General features: G+C 37.0%; 4 protein-coding genes across 5 annotated transcripts; 3 read left to right on the top strand and 1 right to left on the bottom strand.

The window, feature by feature from the left end:
• Positions 1 to 2,691: 2,691 nt before the first annotated feature.
• On the top strand, positions 2,692 to 3,378 carry LOC106303296. The gene is made up of 2 exons (XM_013739607.1): positions 2,692 to 2,700; positions 2,797 to 3,378. Exons 1-2 carry the CDS (start codon positions 2,692 to 2,694, stop codon positions 3,376 to 3,378), a joined length of 591 nt encoding a protein of 196 aa, XP_013595061.1.
• Positions 3,379 to 9,118: 5,740 nt separating this feature from the next.
• On the top strand, positions 9,119 to 10,846 carry LOC106306248 (transcription factor MYB39-like). The gene is made up of 3 exons (XM_013742795.1): positions 9,119 to 9,437; positions 9,917 to 10,660; positions 10,783 to 10,846. Exons 1-3 carry the CDS (start codon positions 9,172 to 9,174, stop codon positions 10,802 to 10,804), a joined length of 1,032 nt encoding a protein of 343 aa, XP_013598249.1. The 5' UTR covers positions 9,119 to 9,171; the 3' UTR covers positions 10,805 to 10,846.
• Positions 10,847 to 11,416: 570 nt separating this feature from the next.
• Positions 11,417 to 12,609, top strand: LOC106306247 (putative F-box protein At4g17780). The gene has a single exon (XM_013742794.1). The coding sequence runs from the start codon at positions 11,419 to 11,421 to the stop codon at positions 12,592 to 12,594; it is 1,176 nt and encodes a 391-aa protein (XP_013598248.1). The 5' UTR covers positions 11,417 to 11,418; the 3' UTR covers positions 12,595 to 12,609.
• Positions 12,610 to 12,618: 9 nt separating this feature from the next.
• On the bottom strand, positions 12,619 to 16,745 carry LOC106306246 (alpha,alpha-trehalose-phosphate synthase [UDP-forming] 5). Of its 2 annotated transcripts, none has more exons than XM_013742792.1 (4): positions 16,589 to 16,745; positions 13,859 to 15,912; positions 13,152 to 13,425; positions 12,619 to 13,072 (listed from the first exon to the last, which is right to left on the bottom strand). In XM_013742792.1, exons 2-4 carry the CDS (start codon positions 15,844 to 15,846, stop codon positions 12,761 to 12,763), a joined length of 2,574 nt encoding a protein of 857 aa, XP_013598246.1. In that variant the 5' UTR covers positions 15,847 to 15,912; positions 16,589 to 16,745; the 3' UTR covers positions 12,619 to 12,760. The 2 variants fall into 2 exon arrangements, with proteins under 2 accessions (XP_013598246.1, XP_013598247.1); XM_013742793.1 differs by lacking the exon at positions 16,589 to 16,745 and adding an exon at positions 16,406 to 16,564.
• Between the last annotated feature and the right edge of the window lie 7,377 nt (positions 16,746 to 24,122).

Here is a 24,122-nt window from a genome sequence, read left to right as displayed (position 1 = left end):
AAGAAATGACAAACCTTGGTTCTTAACGGGAGATTTCAACGAGATTGTAAACAATTCCGAGAAAACAGGAGGCAAAATACGGCCGGAAAGCCCCTTCACACACTTCCACTCATTTCTCTCTACATGTGATCTCTTTGATGTTAGACACACTGGAAACTATTTGTCATGGAGAGGCACTAGGCACACTCACCTTTTTCTTTGTCGACTTGACCGGGCACTAGCTAACAGCACCTGGTCTGAGAAATTCCCCAATGGACGCTCACACTACCTCCAGTTCGAGGGATCAGACCACCGTCCCATTATCAATACCTTCGACACAAGAAAGAGAAAGACAAACAAGATCTTCAGATACGATCGAAGGCTGGGAGATAATACGGAGGTTAAGGAAATCATTGACAAAATGTGGAAATATTTTAACCACTTACAGGTCGCAGACAGAATAAGCAGGTGTAGAAAAGTCATTTCTACCTAGAGTAGGAAACATTATATCAACAGTCAGAAGCTAATCACTGAGCTGAAGGAAAAACTAGACTTAGCTATGACTGACCTGGTGGCAGATGATGTGAAATCCCTTCTCAACAGAAGCTTACTACATGCTTACAAATCTGAGGAAGATTATTGGAAACAGCGGAGCAGACAAACCTGGCTGGCCCTTGGAGATAGAAACACATGCTATTTTCACGCTTCTACTAAAGGCAGGAGAGCCCGCAACATGATTAAATTGATGGAAGACTCCTCGGGGACCCCAGTATTCGAAGATGAACATATAGCAATAGTTATAACGAGCTACTTCAGTAATATCTTCACTTCAACTAACCCCCAGCTGCTGATATAGCCCATAAGGCATTAACTCCGTGCATATCCGCAGAGACAAATGAGAAACTGATAGCCACTCCATCTCCCCGGGAAGTTAAGCAGGCAATGTTCTCCATACATCCCGACAAAGCACCCGGACCTGATGGGTTTTCAGCGAACTTTTGACAGACTAATTGGGATACAGTGGGGCATGCGATAACAAAGGAGATTCAAGACTTTTTCATATCAGGAGACATTCCTTTCACTATCAACACTACACATATCAGACTAATACCAAAGATAACAAGTCCTAAAGTTGTTTCTGATTATAGACCTATTGCTCTCTGCAATGTGTATTACAAGGCTATCTCCAAAATTCTCTCTCTCTCAAATTGAAACCAGTACTACAAGAGGTGATATCAGAAAATCAATCTGCATTTGTACCTGGAAGATCGATATATTACAATGTCTTGATCACACATGAGATGCTCTACTTCCTCAAGACATCCGGGGCCACCATCCATTGCTCTATGGCTGTCAAAATAGACATTAGCAAGGCATATGACAGACTGGAATGAAGTTTTATAAGAGAAGTTCTAGGCAGGATGGGGATTCATGATAAATTTGTCTTTTGGATGATGCAATGCATCACCACAGTCACTTACTCTTTTCTTGTCAATGATGAGATCGTGGGCTGTGTGCATCCACAAAAGGGGATCAGACAAGGGGACCCCCTCTCTCCCTACATCTTCATTCTCTGTGGAGAGGTACTGTCAGGCCTATGCAAGAAAGATCAAGAAAGTGGCATTTTAGCGGGGCTCAGAGTAGCAATAAACAGTCTGAAGGTTAATCACATGTTGTTTGCAGATGATACAATGTTTTTCACTAAAACAGACCTTCAATGCTGTACTGCTCTACGCAACATCCTACATAGCTATGAAGCAGCCTCCGGATAGATGATAAATGTCGATAAATCATCCATTTCTTTCTCTGCGAAGACACCAGAGGCAGTGAGAGACAGAGTCAAAAATCAGCTAGGCATAGATAAAGAAGGAGGGGTAGGAAAATACCTGGGGCTACCAGAGCACTTTGGGAGAAAGAAGAGAGACCTTTTTGCCTCCATTGTCGACAAGATTCATCAGAAAGTGGTTAGCTATCAGTCAAGGTTCCTCTCTACAGCAGGAAAGGCTACAATGCTGCAATCAGTTCTATCATCCATCCTCTCTTTTGCTATAACTTTCTTTGAATTGCCTGTGGGATTGTGCAATAAGATCCAATAAGAATTAACTAGATTTTGGTGGGACCAAAAGTCAGGCGAAAAGAAGATATGTTGGACAACATGGGACAAGCTTACCTTACCAAAGAATCTACGAGGATTATGTTTTAGAGACATCCAAATCTTCAACCAAGCCCTCTTAGCAAAGATTAGATGGAGACTGATTACCAAGCCAGATTGCTTACTGGCAAGAGTCCTCCTAGGTAAATACTGTTACAAGACGCCCTTCTTCAAAGCAAACCGAACTCAAGCTTCTTCACACGGCTGGAAAGAGATTCTGCATGGTAGAAACCTCTTTCTCCAACACCTCAAGAAAGCAATAGGCAACGGTGAGACTACTAAGGTTTGGACAGACTCTTGGATTTGCACCTCCAACGATTTAATACCAAGCGGGCTAGTACTCCTCCAATATCAAGATCTGTTGGTTGCGGATCTGCTATCAAGAGAAACCAATGAATGGAACAAAGCACTCATGGAGAAGATCCTACCGGAGCTAACGGACCACATATTCTCCATCAGACCGAGCACAAAGGACGCACCAGACTCCTATATTTAGACACAACAAGACTCAGGAATTTCCTCTGTAAAGTCGGAATATTCGACCAATCTACTCTTGAATAATGCAGATGGTGAGTGGAACTGGAAGAAATTCATATGGACACCAAAGTTACTCCCAAAGATTAAGTTGTTTCTATGGAAGTGCGCTATGAACAACCTACCAACAGGTGACAATCTACGCAAAAAAAGGATTTATTGGCAATACCTCTTGCATCACCTGTGGAGAAGAAGAAACGCTGGAGCATCTTCTCTTCCGTTATAATAAGGCGCTTGAAGTCTGGAAGCTCTGCCCCTGGTCAATCACCTTCAACCCAGCAACATGTTCTTCCTTCAGAGAGTCTCTTCAATCATCTTTTGCTAAAGTGAACCTCCCACCAACGAGAACTTCCTCCAACCTGTTCCCTTGGATCTGCTGGAGCTTATGGACTAGCCGCAATCAGCTACTCTTCGACAATAGACAAGCCTCACCAGCAGAGATCCTCACCAAATCTATCAACTTATTGAAGGAATGGGAAGCAACACAAGGGCTATCACCAACTCTCCCCGCTAGCACCGCGAAGCAGAACCCAATCCAGATCAATTCTACAGCGGTGATTCTCTGTAACACGGATGCGGCATGGAACAAAGACTCTAAATCTGCGGGGCTAGCTTGGATCTTCACAGATCAAACGGGTAAAGAACTCAATCGAGGATGCCTCTACCAGGATCATGTCTCCTCCCCGGCTAATGGCGGAATCCCTAGCGGTTAGAGCAGACATCGAACATGCTACTTCACTCAACTTCGATTACATCTGGCTACGATCAGATTGCAAAGGGCTCATTCAGTCCATCAACGCGAGACAACGATCTGTAGAGCTCTTTGGGGTTCTAGCTGACATTGAATCGCTTATCCGATCTTCTTTTTCTTCGTTTCAAGCTTCTTTCGTTCCTAGATCTTTTAATGGGCCTGCAGACTCTTATGATAAGGCTTCTCTATGTACCAAACTATCTCTATTGGGCCTAGTTTCACACTAATCCTCCCCCTCCCCCCCTTCCTTTTTTAATTAATGATTTATTCAGTTGATAAAAAAAAAAGGCTTCACATTTATTTTACTGTGAAAATGTTTCCAATAATGCATATGTAATTCGCAGCTTTATTTTCCTTGGTTCGTGGGCTCTTTCGACTTTCCCTTTACCTTTCTATAATTAAAGAGACTTTTTCACTGACCAAAAAAAGTTGCTCAATTTTCTACAAAACGAGCATGTCTTTTGTTTCCAAATAGACAGTTCACAGTTGAAATAAACCGAATCAAAATCAGCACCTGCAAGTTGCAACCCAATTACAATTGTCTAAAGCTGAACAAAACTAATTTTAGTCGGACCAAATTTTCATGAAATACTTTTTCTAACAAGTAGATAGTAAAATATATAATATTATATATATATTTTTGAAAACTGGTTTGAATTTTTTTTTGTAAAATTGTAGGAGGATTATTGGTGGCAATGAACTCAAACTTTGTGTCAACAAGCGTGAGACACAATTTAATATGTCATGCCGACACAATACAAGATGTATGCAGCAAAACTTTGTTATTGAAAAAAGATTCCTTCACCAACGTTTACAGAAATTTCAAAAAAGTAATGGAACATCCTGCATTTCAAATGCCGAGGAAAAAGCAGAAATGATCCAACTGAGAAGTGGTGTTGATGATGCTGTGAAGATAATATCGTTGACATATAACAAGAGATTGTTAGTTCCTTGCAGTGGAAGAAAATAAAGAAAGCTAACCATAAATCGTGTGTACCACGCACGAGGAATTTACTTCGGCCAGTAGAGTAAGCTTGTTAGAGAATAAAATATAATCCAGTTTAATTTTATCAACAAAGCTAAGAGGTTGATGTTCTTATGAAAAAATAATGTGTTTTGAGTATAAATTATGAAAGAGGCCAGTTTCTTTTAAAGAGCCACGTGAAGTACAGAACAAATTGTGGTTGGCTTGAAAATGGGACTGAAGGTTTCACCCAAAATGGTGCAGAATATGGACTTGTATGAGTATTGTATAAGGGCAAGAGAAACGAACATTTGTGCCACTAAAAGTTGTTCCTTTGTTTTATAATAAATGTCATTTTAACATTTTTTATGTTACATAAAAAAATGTTACTTTAAAATTCTAATGCAAATTATATTTACTTTCCGTTGAAAATTAATTGCATACTGCATTGATTTTATAAATAATTTTATTTATCTCAAATACTATTGGTCAAATAGGTGTAATTAATAACAATTTAAATACATTTCAATCATTTTCTTAATCTGTGTGAAAAATGTCAAATTGACATTTATTAAAAAATAGAATGAGTAAATAATATATAAATTATCGGTTATTTTATTAATCATTATTATGAGATTGACGAAATTTGATCTTGCAATGGAATTGTTGCACTTACTTAATAATGAATGCATTTCCATAAATATCTTTTTGATATAAGAGATTATTCAAAATAAATGACTAAAATGATAAGAAAAAGAAGAAGAAGATAATATTCAAAATCCCTTATACTTACAATAGGAGATGTCCATCGACAGAAAAAATATCAAAAAGATGAAAAATGAAAGAAAGTAATATGATTATGAAAAATCCCTTATACTTACAAAAAAAAATATGATTATGTTTCTTCATTTGGTATGTTTATCAAGTCAGACTTATTACATTAAAATAGAATTAAAAAACGAAATGTTTGCAGATATAGAATACTATATGCTTTAATATGTTTATTATTATTTTTCTTCTTTTTGGCCAGTAAACATATACGACTAGGTTTAAGTATCCAAGCACTTGTAAACTTGCAAGTGTATATACGACTAGGTGATGTTCATTTTGGCCAATAAACATATACGACTAGGCAGTACCAGTCCTGACATGGCAAACACCGCAAGCAATTTTTAAAAACTTGGCCTATTATGTATTATATGTAACTAAATTAACATATATATCAATGATTTGTTCTTAAAAAAAGACTGATTTTTTCAAAAAAAATTAGTGGGCTGGAAACTGATGCTTGTTGTGCTTCCCATATGGGTCGCTACTGCGACCAGGTAATGTTCATTTGACAGTCTACAACAATAATAATATTTATTAAAAACTAACAATATAGTAAATAGTAATAGTTGTTCGGTTGTATGTATAGATAAAACGCATTCACATTTGCAAGTCTTTTTAAATTGCGTAAAAAAGTTCGTTAAACATTTAACTACTTATTGGCCGAAAATAATTTTAGTGTTGTCAAATTAAGATATGGTTCGGTAAAAAAAAGAAGAAGATATGGTTTCGTTATGTAACGACAACTTATAATATGACAATTAATGTTTGTTTTGCTGGAAATAACCAAACATATACACCTTCCCGTTGTTCAAAAAAAAAAAAAAATACACCTTCCCATCCCCCAAGCGACCCTGAGCCAAACGAAACGTGTTTATAAGAGACGCGTTCACGGATGTTTCACTTGAATATATGGCGGTTCTTCAATTTTTTTTGCAAATGGATATATTTTAAGCAATTGCTTAAATTATTTTCGAGTTTTGTTAGTACTATATTTTTACGTATAGATTAACAATTGGCCGTTCAGATTATTTGAACAAGTTATTTTCCAAGATTTTCCCATTTACAGTACACATTGTATTTTTAGCCTTATACTCGTTGTAATGTGTTGATAGTGTCACGTAAGTAGAGGAAATGAATTTTTTTTTTTTTTTGCTAAAGAATTTTATATACGATAAGCTGCTACTTATCGGGAAACCTTAGTTCATACGATTGTATATATAGTCAAAGAGATAAACAAAAATGTTTGGTTAATTTCAATTTGAAAATGTGAATCAAGCCTGAACATTGACCTTTTAATCCGTGACAGTTATTATCGGTCAATATAATCATTAAGTATACAATCAAGATCTTCTGTGAGAGCAAAACCTCGTATATATATTAAAAGTTACGATAAAATTTTCTCCAGCCGAAGGAAACTTCGTTTTATATTTCTTCAAATTTGTCGTGATCCATCTCATTTCCTTTGAAGACAACAAATATTCTATTACATGTAAGATTTTCTCAAATGTCCAATAGTATATTAATACAGCGCAATATACCAACTTTATAATCCACTTTCTAGTTTGCGTTCCTTACGCTATCGAATAGTGTGGAAATTAACCTCGAGAGAATATCTTTAAAAGAAGTGAGTTAATCAAATAAAGCTATGAGCTATCGATTTTTCTTGTAATCCCTTATATATTAAAAGAGAAGCATTACAACATATTTTTGTAGCCACGTGTCATCACCACAATCATTCATAGAATCCTTAGAAAAATATGTTGGTCCATATAAATATATAATAAGCTTTTTATTAAACTAACCATAAATTAATCATGAATGTTCTTCATTGTTTCCTTAAATAAAAATCACGAAATTACCTAATGTGGCTAAAGTATATATGACAATTAATGATTTTGAATAATAAAGATTTGATACAAATTAGTCTATTCTCTATCATTTTTTTAAATTTTAACTTACTAAAATAAATTAAACAACCACACTAACTATATAATAAAAATTAAGATTTTTTCGTATATATTATATTTTGAGTTTTTAAAAACGACTATAAATGATTAAAGTTGTTAAAAACTCACATTTAAATTTTTGTGATCCATGTTTAAAATTTCTGTTATAACAAGATTCAAATGATTACGAAGTTACATAAGTAGGAAGTCTCATTTAATAAATATTATATATATGTATATTAATAATTTTTTAAAAAAAATTATATACCATATAAAATACATAAGTATTTTAATTTCGAAATTTGCTTTGAATTTTTTTGATAAACATTTTGAAAAAATATTGACAACTTAATATTTAGATTTTAAACTTTGTATTGAATTTTTTTTTAAAATTATAAATTACTAAAACTATTAAACATCCCACAAATTTTTTATTGTTATCAGTGATTTAAAATGTTTGTTATAAAGAAATACAAATGATCAAAAATAATATGAGTATAAAATATTTTTTAACAGATGTTAATATTAAAAATGTATTATATATCTATGTTAATGTCATTTAAACTTACTTTTATACCATATTAAATGGAAAAAGTGTTTGTATGAATTAATAAAATTTATCTATGTATTTGCACCAATTTAACTATATTATACGTAATAGTTTGTAAATTTTTAATTATTCAATATATATTTATTATTTCATAATATGTAAAAAACATATAATACATAAAAGTAATATATATATATATATATAATATTCATCCTGCGCAAGGCGCGAATCTTAACCTAGTGTAAATTATTTTGCAAATTTTGTATCAAAGAATCATCTAAATTTTGTATAAAAAAGTCATCTAAATCTAAGTCAGAAATGTGATTACTCCATTAAACATCTTGATTGAAGTCAAAATCAATCTCGTGTGAATGTTTTTTTTGGAGTTTGAATTCACATAAATGGTTAGAGAAATCAGTTTAAATTTCAGTCAACAATAGTTCTCAAATCATGCTTAGAAATCCGGAATGGTTCGGTTAGGTGAATTAATTAAGAAGAGTAATCTTCGTTTGAATTCAAATGGAGGCTTTCATCAACAATGAAACATTGAAGCAGGTAGAGGCGTCTTTGAATGCGGTGGAAGCAATCAGTGCAAAATGGTAAATACAAGATTCCAAGTTTGATGAAGATTGCAATGAGAGCATCATTTGGCATAATCAAATTAAATATTACTTATATATACTTTAGAAGAAAAGTAAATAACTTTTTAATTTATTATTTTGTGCTTAAGCAAAACTTTCAATATAGGTTTTAATCTTAATAGCAGAACATACATATGTAAATATTCAAAATAATCACATGTTTTGGAAATTATATGGGTGTGTTAACCTGATTTAGTGATTTCTATAAGATTAGTTGGGTTTTAGATTAGGAAATTATATTATACTTAGTATTGAATCTACAAGAAAAAGTACGTAACAAACTCAGCTAGAGTTTTTATAAGGAAACATCTGCATTTCCTTTTCTAGCATCGCTAGGGCAAACATTTTATGCATCTAAGTATCTAACACACAATAACGAAATCTATTAACAAATATATATGGTTTTATTCTTTTATAGAAAAATTCTTTCTTTGATAAGAAAATAATTCTTTATTTGAACATTATTCCCCACGAATTACTCTGCGAACGCCATTACACATCACATTATCATTACCTAATCTTGATTAATTTGGTTATAACTATTTTGATTATTTAACTTATTTATCATATGACTCTTATATTGTAGACTTGTCAAACACTATTAAATAATATTTACATAAAATTCTCATGAATGCATATAACTTTTAGTTATGCGATGGCTCATCTGCACAGATGTGTGTATATATATAGACACACACACTAGAACGTATAGAGCTACGAAAGAAAGAATATAAGAGTTTTTGATAAAAAAAAAGAAAGAATATAAGAGTTCATTAATCTTCAAGAAATTAGAGTTCTCAATCAGAAGATATACCAAACCAAAATGGGAAGATCACCGTGTTGCGATCAAGACAAAGGCGTGAAGAAAGGACCGTGGATGCCCGAAGAAGATTACAAGCTCGTGGCTTATATAGATAAAAACGGTTATGGGAAGTGGCGGTCACTTCCTAACATCGCTGGACTAAACCGCTGCGGAAAGAGCTGCCGGCTCCGGTGGATGAATTATCTCCGGCCTGATATCCGGAGAGGCGAGTTTACCGAAGAAGAAGAGAGTACTGTCGTTAAACTCCATGCCCTTCTTGGCAACAAGTAAGATTTTGTTTTATCGGGCCATCTTAAACCCAAACCTATTTTTTTCTCTATAATTTCCACAAAAATAGAGTAACTTTATTATAGGGTAAATTTTGCTCCAATATTTTACTCTATAAAGTGAAAAAGTAAAATCTCTCTATTTTCTCCTCTATAATAGAGCAACTATATAATAGAGTAAACTATTAGAGCAAAACTTATTCTATAATAGAGTTACTCTATTTTTGTGGAAATTATAGCAAAAAAAATAGGTTTGGGTTGGAGAGTTAGAAATTTCATGTAACTATTTAACAAATAAATTTTGTTTAAAGTGCTAAAACTTGTGGCCCTTGTCACCCAACGAGTATATTTAATTATCTTCAACAGTTGTACATTTTTGGTAATATAGTCTGAACTTCAGCTTACGATCTCTAACTATGCAAAATGTTAATCTTTGATTATTGTTGTTGTAACGCTTGAATTAAAATTTTCTTTTATAGATGGTCGAAGATTGCGAGTCATCTTCCAGGAAGGACCGATAACGAAATAAAAAACTATTGGAACACTCATATGAGGAAAAAAATGTTGCAAATGGGGATTGATCCAATCACCCACGAGCCAAAAACCAACGATCTTAGCCCTATCCTCGACGTTTCTCAAATGCTTGCGGCGGCTATTGGCAACGGCCAGTTTGGTAACAATACTCTCTTCAACAACAACATTGCTGTGGAAGATCTTCTCAAACTCCAATTGATTCATAAAATGCTCCAAATCATAACCCCCAAAGCCATGCCAAACACCAATAGCTTCAATACCAACTCACTGGATACTAAACCGGTAGCCAATAATATCAAAACCAATCCAGTGAATCCTAAACCGGAGCAGGCTGCTGGACAATTGAATGCTATTGATCCACATGTTTTCACAAGCCAAATTGAAAATGAAGATTTCATGCCATCTTTTGAGGATGCTTGGGATTGTTTTGGAGATAACCAGCTTCCTGGTTTGGTTATGGTTTCTCAGGAAAATCTGAATTATCAAACCGGAGCCGGTATGATGCCAGATTATTATGGTGATCAATTACGTGAAGTCCCATCTACTGGTTCGATATCGGTTACTCCTGAGACATCCGGGTTGAATTATCCCGGTACGACTCAGCACTCATCCGGTTCAAATGTCCAAGAGGACTGGGAGAAGTTTCTTGATGATGAAACAAGTGACTCTTGCTGGAAAAGTTTCTTAGAGTAAGTTTTTTTTCTCCATTTTTATTTTAATTATGATATTTAACTAGTATCTATATATATGGTAACATACATTCTCAAGTTAAAAATATCTGTTAACAGAGTATTGCTATTTTAATATGTAGTTTAACGTCGCCCACGTCGTGACCGGCCCGTGGTAGAACTGGATTTTGTTCAAGTCGTATACTCATCATAGTTTTAAAGATTCATACACAGAAACGTTCGAAAATATTCTTAATTCCTTTGTAACAGAATTATTTATTTATATGCTTGTATTCTTTGGGAGACAAAAAAAAATGTTTGTATTCATTTTCTTGCAAAGGATTGTTTGAATTGTATTTCTTCTACTTGGTTTGTTTGTTGTGTAAAAGAAACACATTGTAATCACATTTCGGGGTAATATTTTTATAAATATACGATTGTTCTATTATACAATCAAAGAAAATAAATTCATCTATATACTGATAAAGAAACATTGTAAAATAAAAAACAAACAAAACCTTAAGTAATTTGTATTTGATCACATATTCACATGTTGTGCCATTAAATGATGATAACTTGTTATACACGTTATCTACAATTGTTATAATACAAAATCCCCAATCAAATATACACAAATGTTAACTTTCCTAGTAAAAAATAGTAAAATATGTTACATCAATCTCCCAAGATCTCATAACAAAAGGTCTTCCATTTATTTGATTATAAAGACTATAGTACATAGATATGCATTTAACATTTTATAAAAGAACTGACCAAGAATGAACAACCCTAGCTCGATCTACATAGTTGACGATCTACTAGAAGAAATATTCCTGCGACTGCCATTGAAACCCATCCTCAAATCCAAAACTCTCTCGAAACGATGGAGATCGATTCTCGAATCAAAGAATTTCGTTGGGAGACGCGTGAGTTTTCAAAAGAGCCGTAAGATCCTAGCTGCTTACAACTGCGACTGCGGCGCGCAGCCGAGGCTCCTCCCAGAGTCGCGGTTCAAAGGGGACGAAGAGATAGTCTATCTTCACTGCGACACCAAACGACCCTCGATAATGACTTGCGACGGTTTGGTCTGCATCCCGGAACAAGACTGGATCAACGTTTTGAACCCTTGGACAAAACAACTCAGGCGGTTCTGTTTCGGAGCGTGGTCGTCCGGTTACTCTCGCGTGATGGGGTTCGGTAGTGACGAAGTCACAGGGAGATATAAAGTAGTGAAGATGGAGATATGGAGTTACAGTGATCATTGTGGAGTGGAGTGTAGTGTTCTTGACGTTGAAACTGGTGAATGGTGGATGCTGAGTCCACCTTCTTACAAGTTGTTGTGTCCACTTTCTCACAAGCTTTCAAGAAAATCAGTGTGTGTGAATGGTTCCATCTACTGGCTACAACACGTTGGGAGTGGTTACAAGATACTAGCATTGGATCTTCACAAAGAAAAATTCCGTAACGTATCAGTTCCGTTGACGCGTGTCACGCAAGAAACACAGATAGCGAACCTTGAAAACCGTCTAACCATGGCCGTTACTTATAGAAACCCTGAATGGAAACTAGATATCTGGAGCAAGGGTAGTAGTAGATGGAACATGACTTACTCCATTAGTTTAGCTGGAAAAGGTGTTCCCTGGGAGATTCGGAGTAAAGGGTTCACACCGGTGTCGGTTTCTAAGCAAGGGAACCTTGTTTTTACTGACAATCACAAGAGGCTTTTCAAATACTATCCAAGGACAGATGAGATCCGTTGTCTCTCCTTAGACACTTGTGTTATATCTCCTTTCTTGGAAACTTTGGCTCCACTTCCTTTGAAATCAACCCTTCCGTTTCCTCATCCGCGCAGGACATCCAAGTGCCGTGTGCTTTCGAAACAGGACGAGTTTGGGATAGTAGAGCTTCTCATATCCACTCTAGTAGCTGTTGGTATTGTTTGGTTCTCTCTCTAGGAGTCTCTACTAATACATGACGAAGAGTTGCTTACCTTAATCTTAATCATGTGTTTTGTCACTTGCGTTAATCCAACACAGTAAAGAAAATACATTCCTAAACTTGAAAACCATACACACAAGTCATAACAACAAACTCTTAATTAAGCTCACGTTTAACAAATCCTTAGAAGATATCTTTTGTTGGAACATCCACGGTTGAAGAGGTTTGATCAGAGGTGGCTAGACCTTCAAGCATTCTGATGATCTCTGCAGTGTCGTCTAAGTAGTACTTAGCTTTGCTTGGCTTTTGACCAACGGTGCAAGCGAAGATCTCAGCCACTGGAGATAAAGCAGGACCATCTTTAGCACCCATTATCACCTCAAACATATCCTCATCAGACCGATCATCTCCCACGCATAGAATGAAATCCAACAGCTTCCCTTGTTCCTGCATCGTCGTTAGAAGCCTCTCTGCCACAAGACCTTTGTTCACACCCTGTTTTAATTAAAGGAACAAAATAGAGAGCGAGTAAGATTTTGACAATAAAGCTAACTAAACTCTTTTTATATCTGACCTGTGGTTTAACTTCAACGAGTTGTTGTCCGGTTTTGACAGAGACTGGATCATTCGTGAGCACGCTTTCTAAGTGTTCCATAAGCTCTTTAGCTTGACAAGATCCGAAGTCAGGATCAGCAAACTCGTAGTTCCAAACGAGAGCAGTCTCTTTAGTCTCTATTGTTGATCCATCTGTCGTCTCAGTGTAGAGTCTCATCACTGGCTCTGCTATTTGTTTCCACTCAAAAGCCGACACTAAACTCGATGTTTCCCACTCTGTTCCATCATTTGGCCTGTCCCACATTTTCCACAAAAATAAATTAACTCTCTGCTCCTTCCGTTCCACAAAGATAGATTTTTTTAGTATTTTCACACATATTAAAAAAACACATTAAAAATACATCTAATTTTTTTTCTAAAAAATCTATTATTAAGGAACGAAAGGAGTATCTAAGAAGATTCAAGAAGACATGAAACAAGTGTTACTCTCTACATTTCAATTTAATTGTTGTTGTAGGATAAAATTTTCGTAACAAAATAAATGTCATTTTATAATCTTAGTGCAAAATTTATTAATAATATTCTCTAATTTATATTTCTACGGGTTGAAATATAGTTAGGTGTATCGATAATAATGTTTTTATATAGAAAATATAGAAAATTAAATGTTTTCTTAATATGTATGCACAAATCTAAAACTACAACTATAATGAAACAAAAGTGTACCTTATAAAGTATCCATGCTCTGCGGCCAAACCAAGATCACCACAAGAGGAAAACCATTCGGTTAGCGTCTTTCGATCTTTCCCGCTGATGAGATAAACGATATTCTTGGGGTCACTCGACAGCTTGTTCAAGGTCTCGATCGTTTGGATGCTAGGCGTCGTCCTAATGGACCCAGGCTGCACCATCGTGCCATCGTAATCCACAAGAATAGCTCTCTTCTTGGTCCTCTTATAAGCCGAGACAATGTGCTCAATAGAAAGCTTCTTAAAACTCGGATCAAGCGCCACAACCCTAAACCCTAACCCGAACCCTATCCCCCAGCACCTCTTCCTCACGTGCTCCGCGCACGCCCTCTCGAGATCCTGTATAAAGCTGCGCGACCAGTAGGCAACATCATGGGTGCTCACGTACTTGTGATGCTTCTCGTGACGCATTTGCTTCTCCGCTTCCGAAACTGTCAACGCGTAGTCCATAGCCTCGGTGACCGCGTCGATGTTCCACGGGTTCACTCTAATGGCGCCGCTTAGAGAAGGAGAGCAACCGATGAACTCGGAGACTACAAGCATGCTCTTCTTCGCAGCGCAAGGGTCGAGTCCTAACGTCTCGTTGAGCTTGGGGTTAGCTTGTCTGCAGATGATATACTCATAAGGGATAAGATTCATACCGTCTCTCACTGCGGTGACAAGACAACACTCTGCGATCACGTAGTAAGCGATCCTCTCGTAGAACTGAAGCGGTTCATCGATGAGAAACACAGGCTGGTACCCTGGCCTTCCGAACGTGTCGTTGATCCGTTTAACGGTGGCTAGGGTTTCGGACCGAACCTCCTGGACGTCTTTCCCGCGGCCTCTCGCGGGGTTGGCGATCTGGACGAGTACAACTCGTCCTCGCTTCTCCGGATGCTGCTGGAGAAGCTGCTCCATAGCCAGGAGCTTGAGGCTGATTCCTTTGAAGATGTCCATGTCGTCGACGCCGAGGAGGACCTTCTGGTCCGAGAACTGGTCTCTAAGGTCAGCGACTTTGGTCTGAGTCTCGGGGAGGTTTAGAATCGACTGAAGCTGGCTGGTGTGGATCCCGACGGGGAGGATCTTGATGCTGACCGTTCTGCCGTAGTACTCAAGCCCTATGGTTCCTCTTTTGGACTGGTAGGACAAGCCTAGCATCCTGCTGCAGCAAGAGAGGAAGTGCCTCGCGTAGTCAAAGGTGTGAAAGCCAATCAGATCAGCGTTGAGTAGGGCGCGTAAGAGCTCGTTTCTGACAGGGAGAGTTCGGTAAATCTCTGAAGAAGGGAAGGGGCTGTGGAGGAAGAACCCTAGCTTCACTCTGTTAAACCTCTTCCGCAAGAAAGTAGGCAGAACCATCAAGTGGTAGTCATGAACCCAAACGAAGTCATCGTCAGGGTTAATCACTTCCATGACTTTGTCAGCGAAGATCTTGTTAACGGAGAGGTACGCTTGCCATAAGGAGCGGTCGAACCTGCCTCCGAGATCAGGGTTTAGAGGAAGCATGTAGTGAAACAAGGGCCATAGATGCTGCTTGCAGAAGCCGTGGTAGTACTTGGTGAATATCTCAGGCGGGATGTAAGCAGGGACGCATTTGAAATTCTCGAGGAGTCTTTGGGAGACGTCGTCTTGCTCGGATGGGTCTACTTGGTCTTTGAGGCAGCCGATGTAGACGACTTCCATGTCTTCGCGCATGCCGTCTTTGAGCTGCAAGAGGAGGGAGTCGTTGTCCCAGGTGAAGGTGAGTTTACCGGATGGGTTGCGATGGGATTTGATGGGGAGCTGGTTTCCAACGATGATGATTCGGTCTTGCGCGATGGAGGATGGAGCGTCGGAGCAGACGCTGTTGCTGTTGGCGTCGTCGTCTAGCTCGGATAAGACGCCTGTGACGGTTGCTACTCTTGGGAACCTCTTCTTTTCCCGGGAGAAGGAGTGGAAGTTGCCTGAAGCGAGATCCAAGAGGTTGGAATAGGATCTTGATACCATGTCTCCTTGTGTGTGTGTGTTTGTGTTTGTGTAAACTCTCTACAGCATGTGAATAAGGTTCAGTGTCTGCAACAAAAAACAAGACATCACTGATCATTAACTCAAATCTTAAATCTTTGATCATTAATTCATCTTACAAACACAAGAGCACATCAAAAATAAAATATTTGATTACTAATTCGTCTGATTAACACAAGAACACATCAAACATTAAGAGAAACAAAATCTGAGGAACAGAGCATTCAGATCAAAGATTTAATTTTTAGCTAAACACTGGAGCAGGAACACGAGAAATATGGAACTGAAACTCTAAACGATCAGCATCAACAAATCTCAGAATTTTAAAAAGATCCATCTGACATAGAAGATGCAGAATGAGCAGACAGAGACAATAGTGAGGTTAAATCTCAAAAAAATAAATAACAAATTTCACAAAAAGCTTGTATGAACAAAAACCTTATACCTGAACAACAAGCCAAAAAAAGGAAAATATCTTACAGAATCAAGATGAAATATAAGTATGTCGGAATCGTGAAATGTAATAAGAAAAAAAACTTACAGTGCTAAGCTATAGCTTTCACTGAGACAAACAAGATCAAAACACAAATCTCGAGGAAAAAAAATAAAAAAGGAAAGTTTCAGTTAGTGAAAGTTCATCAGATCCTTGAGATGAAAAGGAAACGAGAAACCCATTAGATGCAAAGAAGATAGTCAGAAGAGAAAGGAAAAGAAAAAAGCTCACTTTTTTAGAGTAATGGTAGTGAGTGTGACTGCAGCTCTGCGAGAAAGAGAGAGAGAGAGACAGAGAAAGCTTAAAAGATTCTTTTCTCCATTTCTCTTTGTTCCGCTACTTCTTCACTGTTCTTTCTAATAAAGTCTGTTTTTTTCTTATTAAAAAAACACTTCTATTTCTTTTTGCATTTGTGCTTTATGTCTTAATTTAATTCTCTATAATATTTGGGCGTAGATTTTAATGTTTTTGGAAGATTCTCCTCTGCTTTCCCTCTATAATGCAATAATAAATAGTCCTCTGAGATTTGTGACCAATCAACGTAGTGGAAGTAAATACGTTGTCCAAATAATAATGGTACACAATATAATAAAAGAATACGCATAAGATTTTGACATAAGAAAATTCATGCTATTTTTTTTTTAAATGGTAGAAAACAATAATTTAATTAAATAATTGACCATTTGTTGAGTAACTTGAGTTTGCTATTAGCAAATTGACAAACCGTAACATAAAATGTTCAGATGAAATTTAGCGCATGATTTTATCGGTTTTATAATTTTAAAAATATTTTCGTTTACTATTTTAAGATGAATATACCAATATTTAACATGTTAAATAAATGTAGATCACAGTTAAACATATCATTTAGTAACTTACATGCCTACCCCAAAAGAAATATGCTATATAAAAAAAATGTGTTCCATATGTTTAGAAGAACAAAGGAGTGAAACAATCAAAGCTTATTTCAGTCTATTTTGCATAGTTATATAATATACTAGAGTCGGTCTATCCTACGGGCGGGATATAATTTACTTGTAATTAAGATTATTATTTTTTATATGATTTGTGGTTTGTGTTTTAGTTTTACATTTGCAATAGATGTATATGAGATATACTATTTTCTTAAATTTAAAATTAACCAAAAAACTAATTTTTACTATTAGCATAATCTCTCTCTCTCAATGCTACGGGCGTGTTAGTAACCAAAAATACATAAATATATCAGTTAAAGAGTATTTCAAAATGTTTAGCTTACTTAAAATTTAAGGTGATATTAACTTTTATTGTGTATATTTTGTTATTCTTGTTAAAGATCATGATCATCTTAATATTAAAATGTTCATGAATACATAATAGTTTTACATATTTTTTTTGTTTATTTTACAGTAATTATGATAATTTTGATAATAAGTAAAATAATTTTTTTTTTAAAATCTTAGATTATATTTTTTCTTATGAATATTTTTAAAATTTATGTCTTTGATATTATATTATTAATTATGTGCTAAAATATTATTTTAGGTTGATGTCCAATGAAACATTATTTTCATATATGTATATATATATATATATATATATATATATATATATATATATATATTTTTATATTTGAAACTATTGTTTTTCATATCGTATTAGTTCTAGTTGTTTTTATCCAAAATAGGAGGTGCGGTTGGACGAATTTTCTTTCAAATGTGTCAACGCTGTGATTGTTTTTTTATTAGGTTAGCATGTGTCATTTGTCGAGAAGAGAGTACATATGTTATGGGAAGTGAATGTTCTAAATAAGGCATAAGTTAGTGTTTGGACAAAACTACAACGCTTCAATTTCATGTAAGAACATGTTTAGTATTCCACACTCAGCTCATTCGTCCACCGTCCTCATTTTATTGTGATATATGCAGACTCAAACTTGGAAGTATAATAAGAAAAATACATTCTATGTATATATCAAAACTCATCCAATTTTGGAGACACAAAAGCAGCCAAGTTAAATAGAATTCACAATCCACTAGTCAGTATGGGAAAGATGTAATTGAAATATACTCACAAATCAAAGCCATGCATGGGAAAGATGTAATCGAAATATACTCACAAATCAAAACCATGCATACTCACACATAATTACCATAAGTGTCTGCACTAACTGTTGTATCCTTGAGATCAGGGCCAACAACCTTTTAGGGAACCACAATAATGAAAAATCAGCACCAAGATGTTGTAAATTATTATGAGCTAAAGATAAATAGATCTTTAAAAAAAAAGTTTACTAATAAAAGTTATCTCCCCTCTTCTATCGTCTTCCTCTTTTCTCTTCTTCTCTGTTTATTATGTTTCTCATCTCATTTTTTCTGTTTCTTATCACTTTTTGTCACAATCCGTTAAGTACAACGATGAGCTTAACAAATTTTTTTTCATCACCTTTTTGTGTTGTTTATTAAGAGAAATGAACTGATGATTTTCTTGGAAGAAAACCTTCATATTTATAATGGAGGATTAACACAAAGGAATGAATGAGGAGATTCATTGAATGTGGAGATTCATTGAATGTGAGATCGTGTGAGAAGTAGAGAGTAGGTATTAATGTGAATGTTAATGAAGATGCATGAACCAAGTTAATTTCCGTAACAGTTCCAGAATAAAGAAGTCTATTCGGCTTCCGACTGACATTGATCGGAATCGTTCGTCACCGGTGAAACCGTTGGATTTCTATTGACAGTTGACTGAACGGAAATTGTTGCTCGACGGCCACTTTCCCTAAGTTTCGTATACCGTTTTTTAGAGAATATGTATTTGGACCATAGTAAACACATAAAACCCATTAAATTCAAGAATTAATGAAACATTGACTTTTGATTGACCGTGACACGTGTCGGCTTCTCAAGACTCGAATTAGTGACCTGTTCGCCTACGTGGATAGCCTAGTAACGAATGAAACCTTCTTTTATAATAATATAGATTACTATTTTGATTTTCTGAACTATTATATTTTCTATTGATATATGTTGCAATTCCTTTTTCTTTCTTTTTTAACTTCACATTCTGATTTGCTAAGAAATAAAATAATATGCTTATTTTCTCTAATGGTATGTGACTGAATGTCTTAGTAAGATATTAACAAATAATCATATACGGGGACAGAGGTGTATAATATATATTTTTTGTCACATCCTTTTGTTTTCTACTTGTGTACCCATAATTTAAGGTCGGCGGATAGGAAAAATGGTAGATTTTTTTTGTTGTGTCTGCATAGTAAGCTAGGCATCAGAATAATGCAAAAAGAGTTGGTACGTACTAGTGTTGATTGGTCGTTTTCTATGAATAATAATTTTGATGTTTCAGTTTTAATAATTTCTGAATAAAAAGACAACAAATCTCTTGATGTCTTTGTAGATTGGGAACACAGGTCATGTCTGTCTCTTTTAATTTGCCTTTCTCTCCTATTATAATGGTGATTTGTTAGAACATTTTGATTGAAAGTATCTTACAACAATATTTTGTAATAAAATGTAAACATAATAAAGAAAGATTAGAAAAAGTGAAAAGGTTTTCAAATGATATTTTGGGAAATGCATAAAAACTTTATGAGCCATTTGTCTCGCAAAGAGTATTTCAATTCATAAAACAAAAGATTAATTTTTATCATATAACTAAATTGTATTAAAATATTACTCTTTTTTATCAAGAGATTTGTTTGTTCAAAATGTTTTATCAAGTCCTTTCGGGGACATCCGATAAAATTGGAACGATACAGAGAAGATTAGCATGGCCCCTGCGCAAGGATGACACGCACAAATCGAAAAATGGTCCAAATTTTTATGCCCTTTTTCAAAAAAAAAAAAAATGTTTTATCAAAATGTTTTAGAAACCTTAGAACAAACAAACATCATTAAAACATTTATTGTTTATTATTGTACCTTGCTCTTGGAAATGACGTGGCTGTTGCGAGCCTCGAGAGATGTCTGGGCCCCGGCCTTGGGACCCTCAGTTAAAAAAAAAAAAAACAACATTTAAATTTTTTTTCGCAAACCCGACGTTGGTGGTCGAGTGGTGTGAGGCGGCTCGTAATGATCCTAAGAGCCGCGAGTTCGAATCTCCCCCTCAAATATTCCGCTACGCCGGGCCACCTGGGTCCACCCTGCTACTTCTGGGGTGGAAATGACGTGGCTGCTGCGAGTCTCGAGGAATGTTTGGGCCTCGGCCTGGGACCCTCGGTTGAAAAAAAAAACATTTAAAAAATTTCCCATCCCTAGCGGAAAACACCCTATGCCACACTCTCAGTCACCTGAAACTGACGGAAAGAACTTTGGACGGCGTATGATCATGAATAAATATTGGAGTTTTATACAGGCGCGTAGAGTTTACTTAGCTGAGCTTAATGTCCTGAAGAATACAATACATTTTATTGACTAATCAATCTTTTAATTGGTTGTCAAGATTTTAAAGGAATGATTTGTTTTATATTTTCATGAAAAAAATTTATCTTTAAAATGTCCTTTCAGATTATCAACCCGACAAAGAATATATTGTTAGATTATCAAATTGGGGCAACTTGCCATTATCTTATAAAACTTTGTTTCTTTTTTTTTTGGTATAAACTTTGTTTCTTTTTTTTGCTAAACAAATCAAACATTGTTTTTGCAGTTTAATATTATGAATCGCGTTTCAAAGAGGAGAGGCTCTTTCATGTCTCAATAATTTAATCCGCTTTAAGTTTCAAAAAAATAAAAATAAAAATTTAATCTGCTATATATTCTTTAGAAATGGGCCAAATGGCTAGTAAGTGATATACATGCATATTAATAGGGGTTTTGTGAATACATCTATATTAGGTATTTAGGTTTATGTAAAGAAACCCTTCCTAAAAAGGATTTAAGATACATAAAATGAAAATAATATACACGATAATAATACATACACAAATTGGTTAATAATAATACTAATACATACACAAATGATGAGCATATCGTTCTATTATTTCCCACCGTCTGTTTGTGTGGGTGTGCGTGTGACTATATACATATATATAAGCAGCATTAATGTTTGTTTGTATCATGATTTGGGTCCACCCAAGAGTCAACACCATCATTAAATGTCAATATAATTGGTAACGCATCCCACCATAGAACGCTGTTTGAACGGAATTCAGTCGACTAAAATGGAAGAAGTCAGAAATGGAATGGCTAAAGACGTTTTATTTAGATCTGATTTGAAGGGTTACAAGAGTGACAAAAAAATTCAAGAGCAACAAGATCGAAGAGTAACAAGATCAAAAAGATAACCTAAAACCCTAGATCTAGTCGCTCAGTGTGTTCAATGGTCCAAAAGTCCCACTCTTGTTGCTTCTTTTTCCCTACTTATAGGACTCCTTCCCCAGATGCCCTAATTTCGTGCCCCTTTGGGCCTTAATGCGAGAGGCCGAGTATACAGGCCAAAACGAGGCTCCCTCTAAGCCGGGCACTTTTAGCCGACTTACTCGACCGGCTAAAAGTACGCTAAGGTCAAGCCGATAGGTTTAGCCACCGAGCCGACCAAATCGATCTGACTTGCTGGATTAGGGTCTGTTATTCGATGGGCCTTATGGAGGGATGTAATCCATCCCCTACAATAAGTCCCCTCCAGTTCACTTGTGAGCGACATGGCGGTCTAAGTGAATTTGTGGGTCTGGTTTATTCGGATAACAGGCTCTAATACAAAGGATAACCCTCCCCGTTTAGTCGTCGGTATGTGCTTTTAGTCGCATGACGTCCTGTGAGCGTCTCTAGTCGCTTCGAGTAATGTTGAGTCGTTGATGCGTGCTTTCACTTCTCAATCTTTTACGATGAGATGAAGTTTACTCGGGCGATACATCACTTTGGATAAAGCGACGGGATCGGTTTTGTTGGTTAACCGGGGACCGGTTTAAATCAAGACCAGGAATTGATTCCGGCCTGACAACCTAATTGAAAATCGGTTCGAGCGAGAAACCGAACCGTCGCGAGTAGGTTTCTGGGCATTTAGGCGGCCTTTTGAGGCCCATTTAGGCCTGTGTAGACCTAATGATTGTGCTCGGAGAACGTGCCTTCGTTTTTGCTATAAATAGACCTCTTTCCTTTGCTTTCGTCATTCTTCTCTGCAGATTCAGGTATCCCGTTTTCTCTCCCTTCTCTCTACTTTTGCTTTCTCTCTCTAGATAGGTTTTTCTTCGTATAGACTCGTTGGTATCGTTTGGCGGCTGTAGTCATCCCCTGAATTAAGGAATATGCCTCCAAGAAGTCGATTGTCGCGAGAAGAGAAAGGGAAGGATATCGCAGATTTTCCGAGTCCGACCAGAGATGTGTCAGCGCCCTGCAGTCCTCTGGACGATTTCGATTTGATTCATCGCGATGCTCTTCGGGACACGGAAAATATGACTCTATCTCAGTGTCCTTTGGTCGCTGATACTCATAGGATGATTCGTGATGAAGACACCGATCGTGTCGATCGTGTTAAGGTCGGGAGCTGTGATGCGAGCGGAAGTGAGGATAGAGGGAGAGATCAAGACGATACTGCGACTGGCTCCGAACGTGGCGACACTGATGAGTCTGATCGGTCTCTGACTCCTTTGAGACAGGTCCGCGAGAGAGTTTGTTTCGACCAGATAGACTGTCGCCCAACTGTTTACCATCCTGGTGGGTTCTTCGAAGAGCTTGCTCCGCTGCCACCCGGACTGCTACGGGACCCGCGGGCTCAGTCGTGGGGGAACGTGTTTGGATCTTCTGCTTCTCATCACACCGTGAGGAATCTGTTAAGGGCGAATGGCGGTGCTGGCGTTACCTACAACATCCCGTCTGCCGAGCAGCGTCCCTGGTCGCCTCTGGTTGGTTACAAATGCGTGTATGAGTCCTATTTCGGGGATCATACGAAGCTATGGTTCCCGATTCCCCGGTTAGTGACGTCCTACGCATTCCGCCGAGACATTGCCATTTCTCAACTTTTGAACGGGTCGCTGCGAATAGCCGTCATGCTAATGGTAATGGCAGCTGAGATGGACATCTCGATGAGCGTGAGGGTCTTCGAGGAGTTGACTTTCACGAAGGCGGAGCCAAACGGGATCTTCTCGGTGAAAATGCGTTCGAACTACAACGTCTTGACAGGTCATCCAAATAAGACGCAGGATTGGCAACGCGCGTATTTCTTTGTGAAATCCGATGAACATACTTTCGAAGAGCCACCAGGGGACGACTACCGCGTCATGTGGAACCGGCAACTCGGTAGAGACTCGTTTGCTGGAGTTTCGTTTTTGTCGTTAGTTCTAACTTTTCTTATCCTTGTATTTGCAGTTCGTCATCCGAATACGATCGCCTACCCCGAGAAGTTTTTCGAAAGTGCTCAAACGATCGCGGTGCATAGTCATCTTCGTTGGCCGGATCTTAGTCGGGAGTGGATACGTCGTCAGCAAGCTAGGATCGCTAAAGGTAAGCCGGCTGATTGTTTTTAGGGCCTACTCGAGTTTCCTTTTGTGATTTTCATGTTGATTCCCTGCTTTTGCAGTTGATTAGGAGGTGAGGCTTCCTTGCGTTCTCGGTCCCCGTAAGTCGCGCCTTCCTTTGTTTACTCGCAAACAACAGAGACTTCTCGACAAAGCCAGAGAAATGGACGGGGTTCCGGACCTAAGCGCTCTGTTAAAAGGGAAGTTGCAACTGCTCACGAAGAAGTCAACTACAGTCGATCCTCAGGGACCGTCTGACTCCGGAGTCGACGTCACTTCTGAAGGCGGTGGAGCCTCCAGAGAAGAAGCCTC

The sequence above is a fragment of the Brassica oleracea genome, chromosome C7 (assembly GCF_000695525.1).
Source record: "Brassica oleracea var. oleracea cultivar TO1000 chromosome C7, BOL, whole genome shotgun sequence".
Lineage (NCBI taxonomy): Eukaryota > Viridiplantae > Streptophyta > Magnoliopsida > Brassicales > Brassicaceae > Brassica > Brassica oleracea.
Note: the sequence above shows the minus strand (reverse complement) of the source record. Positions and strands in the feature narration are given on the sequence as shown.

Excerpts from the sequence above, each read along its gene's own strand:
- LOC106306248 (XM_013742795.1), top strand. The coding sequence starts at position 9,172 with ATGGGAAGATCACCGTGTTGCGATCAAGACAAAGGCGTGAAGAAAGGA. Across the intron at positions 9,438-9,916 it reads CATGCCCTTCTTGGCAACAA|ATGGTCGAAGATTGCGAGTC; the intron begins GTAAGATTTTGT and ends TTTCTTTTATAG. Across the intron at positions 10,661-10,782 it reads TGCTGGAAAAGTTTCTTAGA|TTTAACGTCGCCCACGTCGT; the intron begins GTAAGTTTTTTT and ends TTTAATATGTAG.
- LOC106306247 (XM_013742794.1), top strand. The coding sequence starts at position 11,419 with ATGAACAACCCTAGCTCGATCTACATAGTTGACGATCTACTAGAAGAA.
- LOC106306246 (XM_013742792.1), bottom strand. The coding sequence starts at position 15,846 with ATGGTATCAAGATCCTATTCCAACCTCTTGGATCTCGCTTCAGGCAAC. Across the intron at positions 13,426-13,858 it reads GAGCATGGATACTTTATAAG|GCCAAATGATGGAACAGAGT; the intron begins GTACACTTTTGT and ends AATGTGGGACAG. Across the intron at positions 13,073-13,151 it reads TCGTTGAAGTTAAACCACAG|GGTGTGAACAAAGGTCTTGT; the intron begins GTCAGATATAAA and ends TAATTAAAACAG.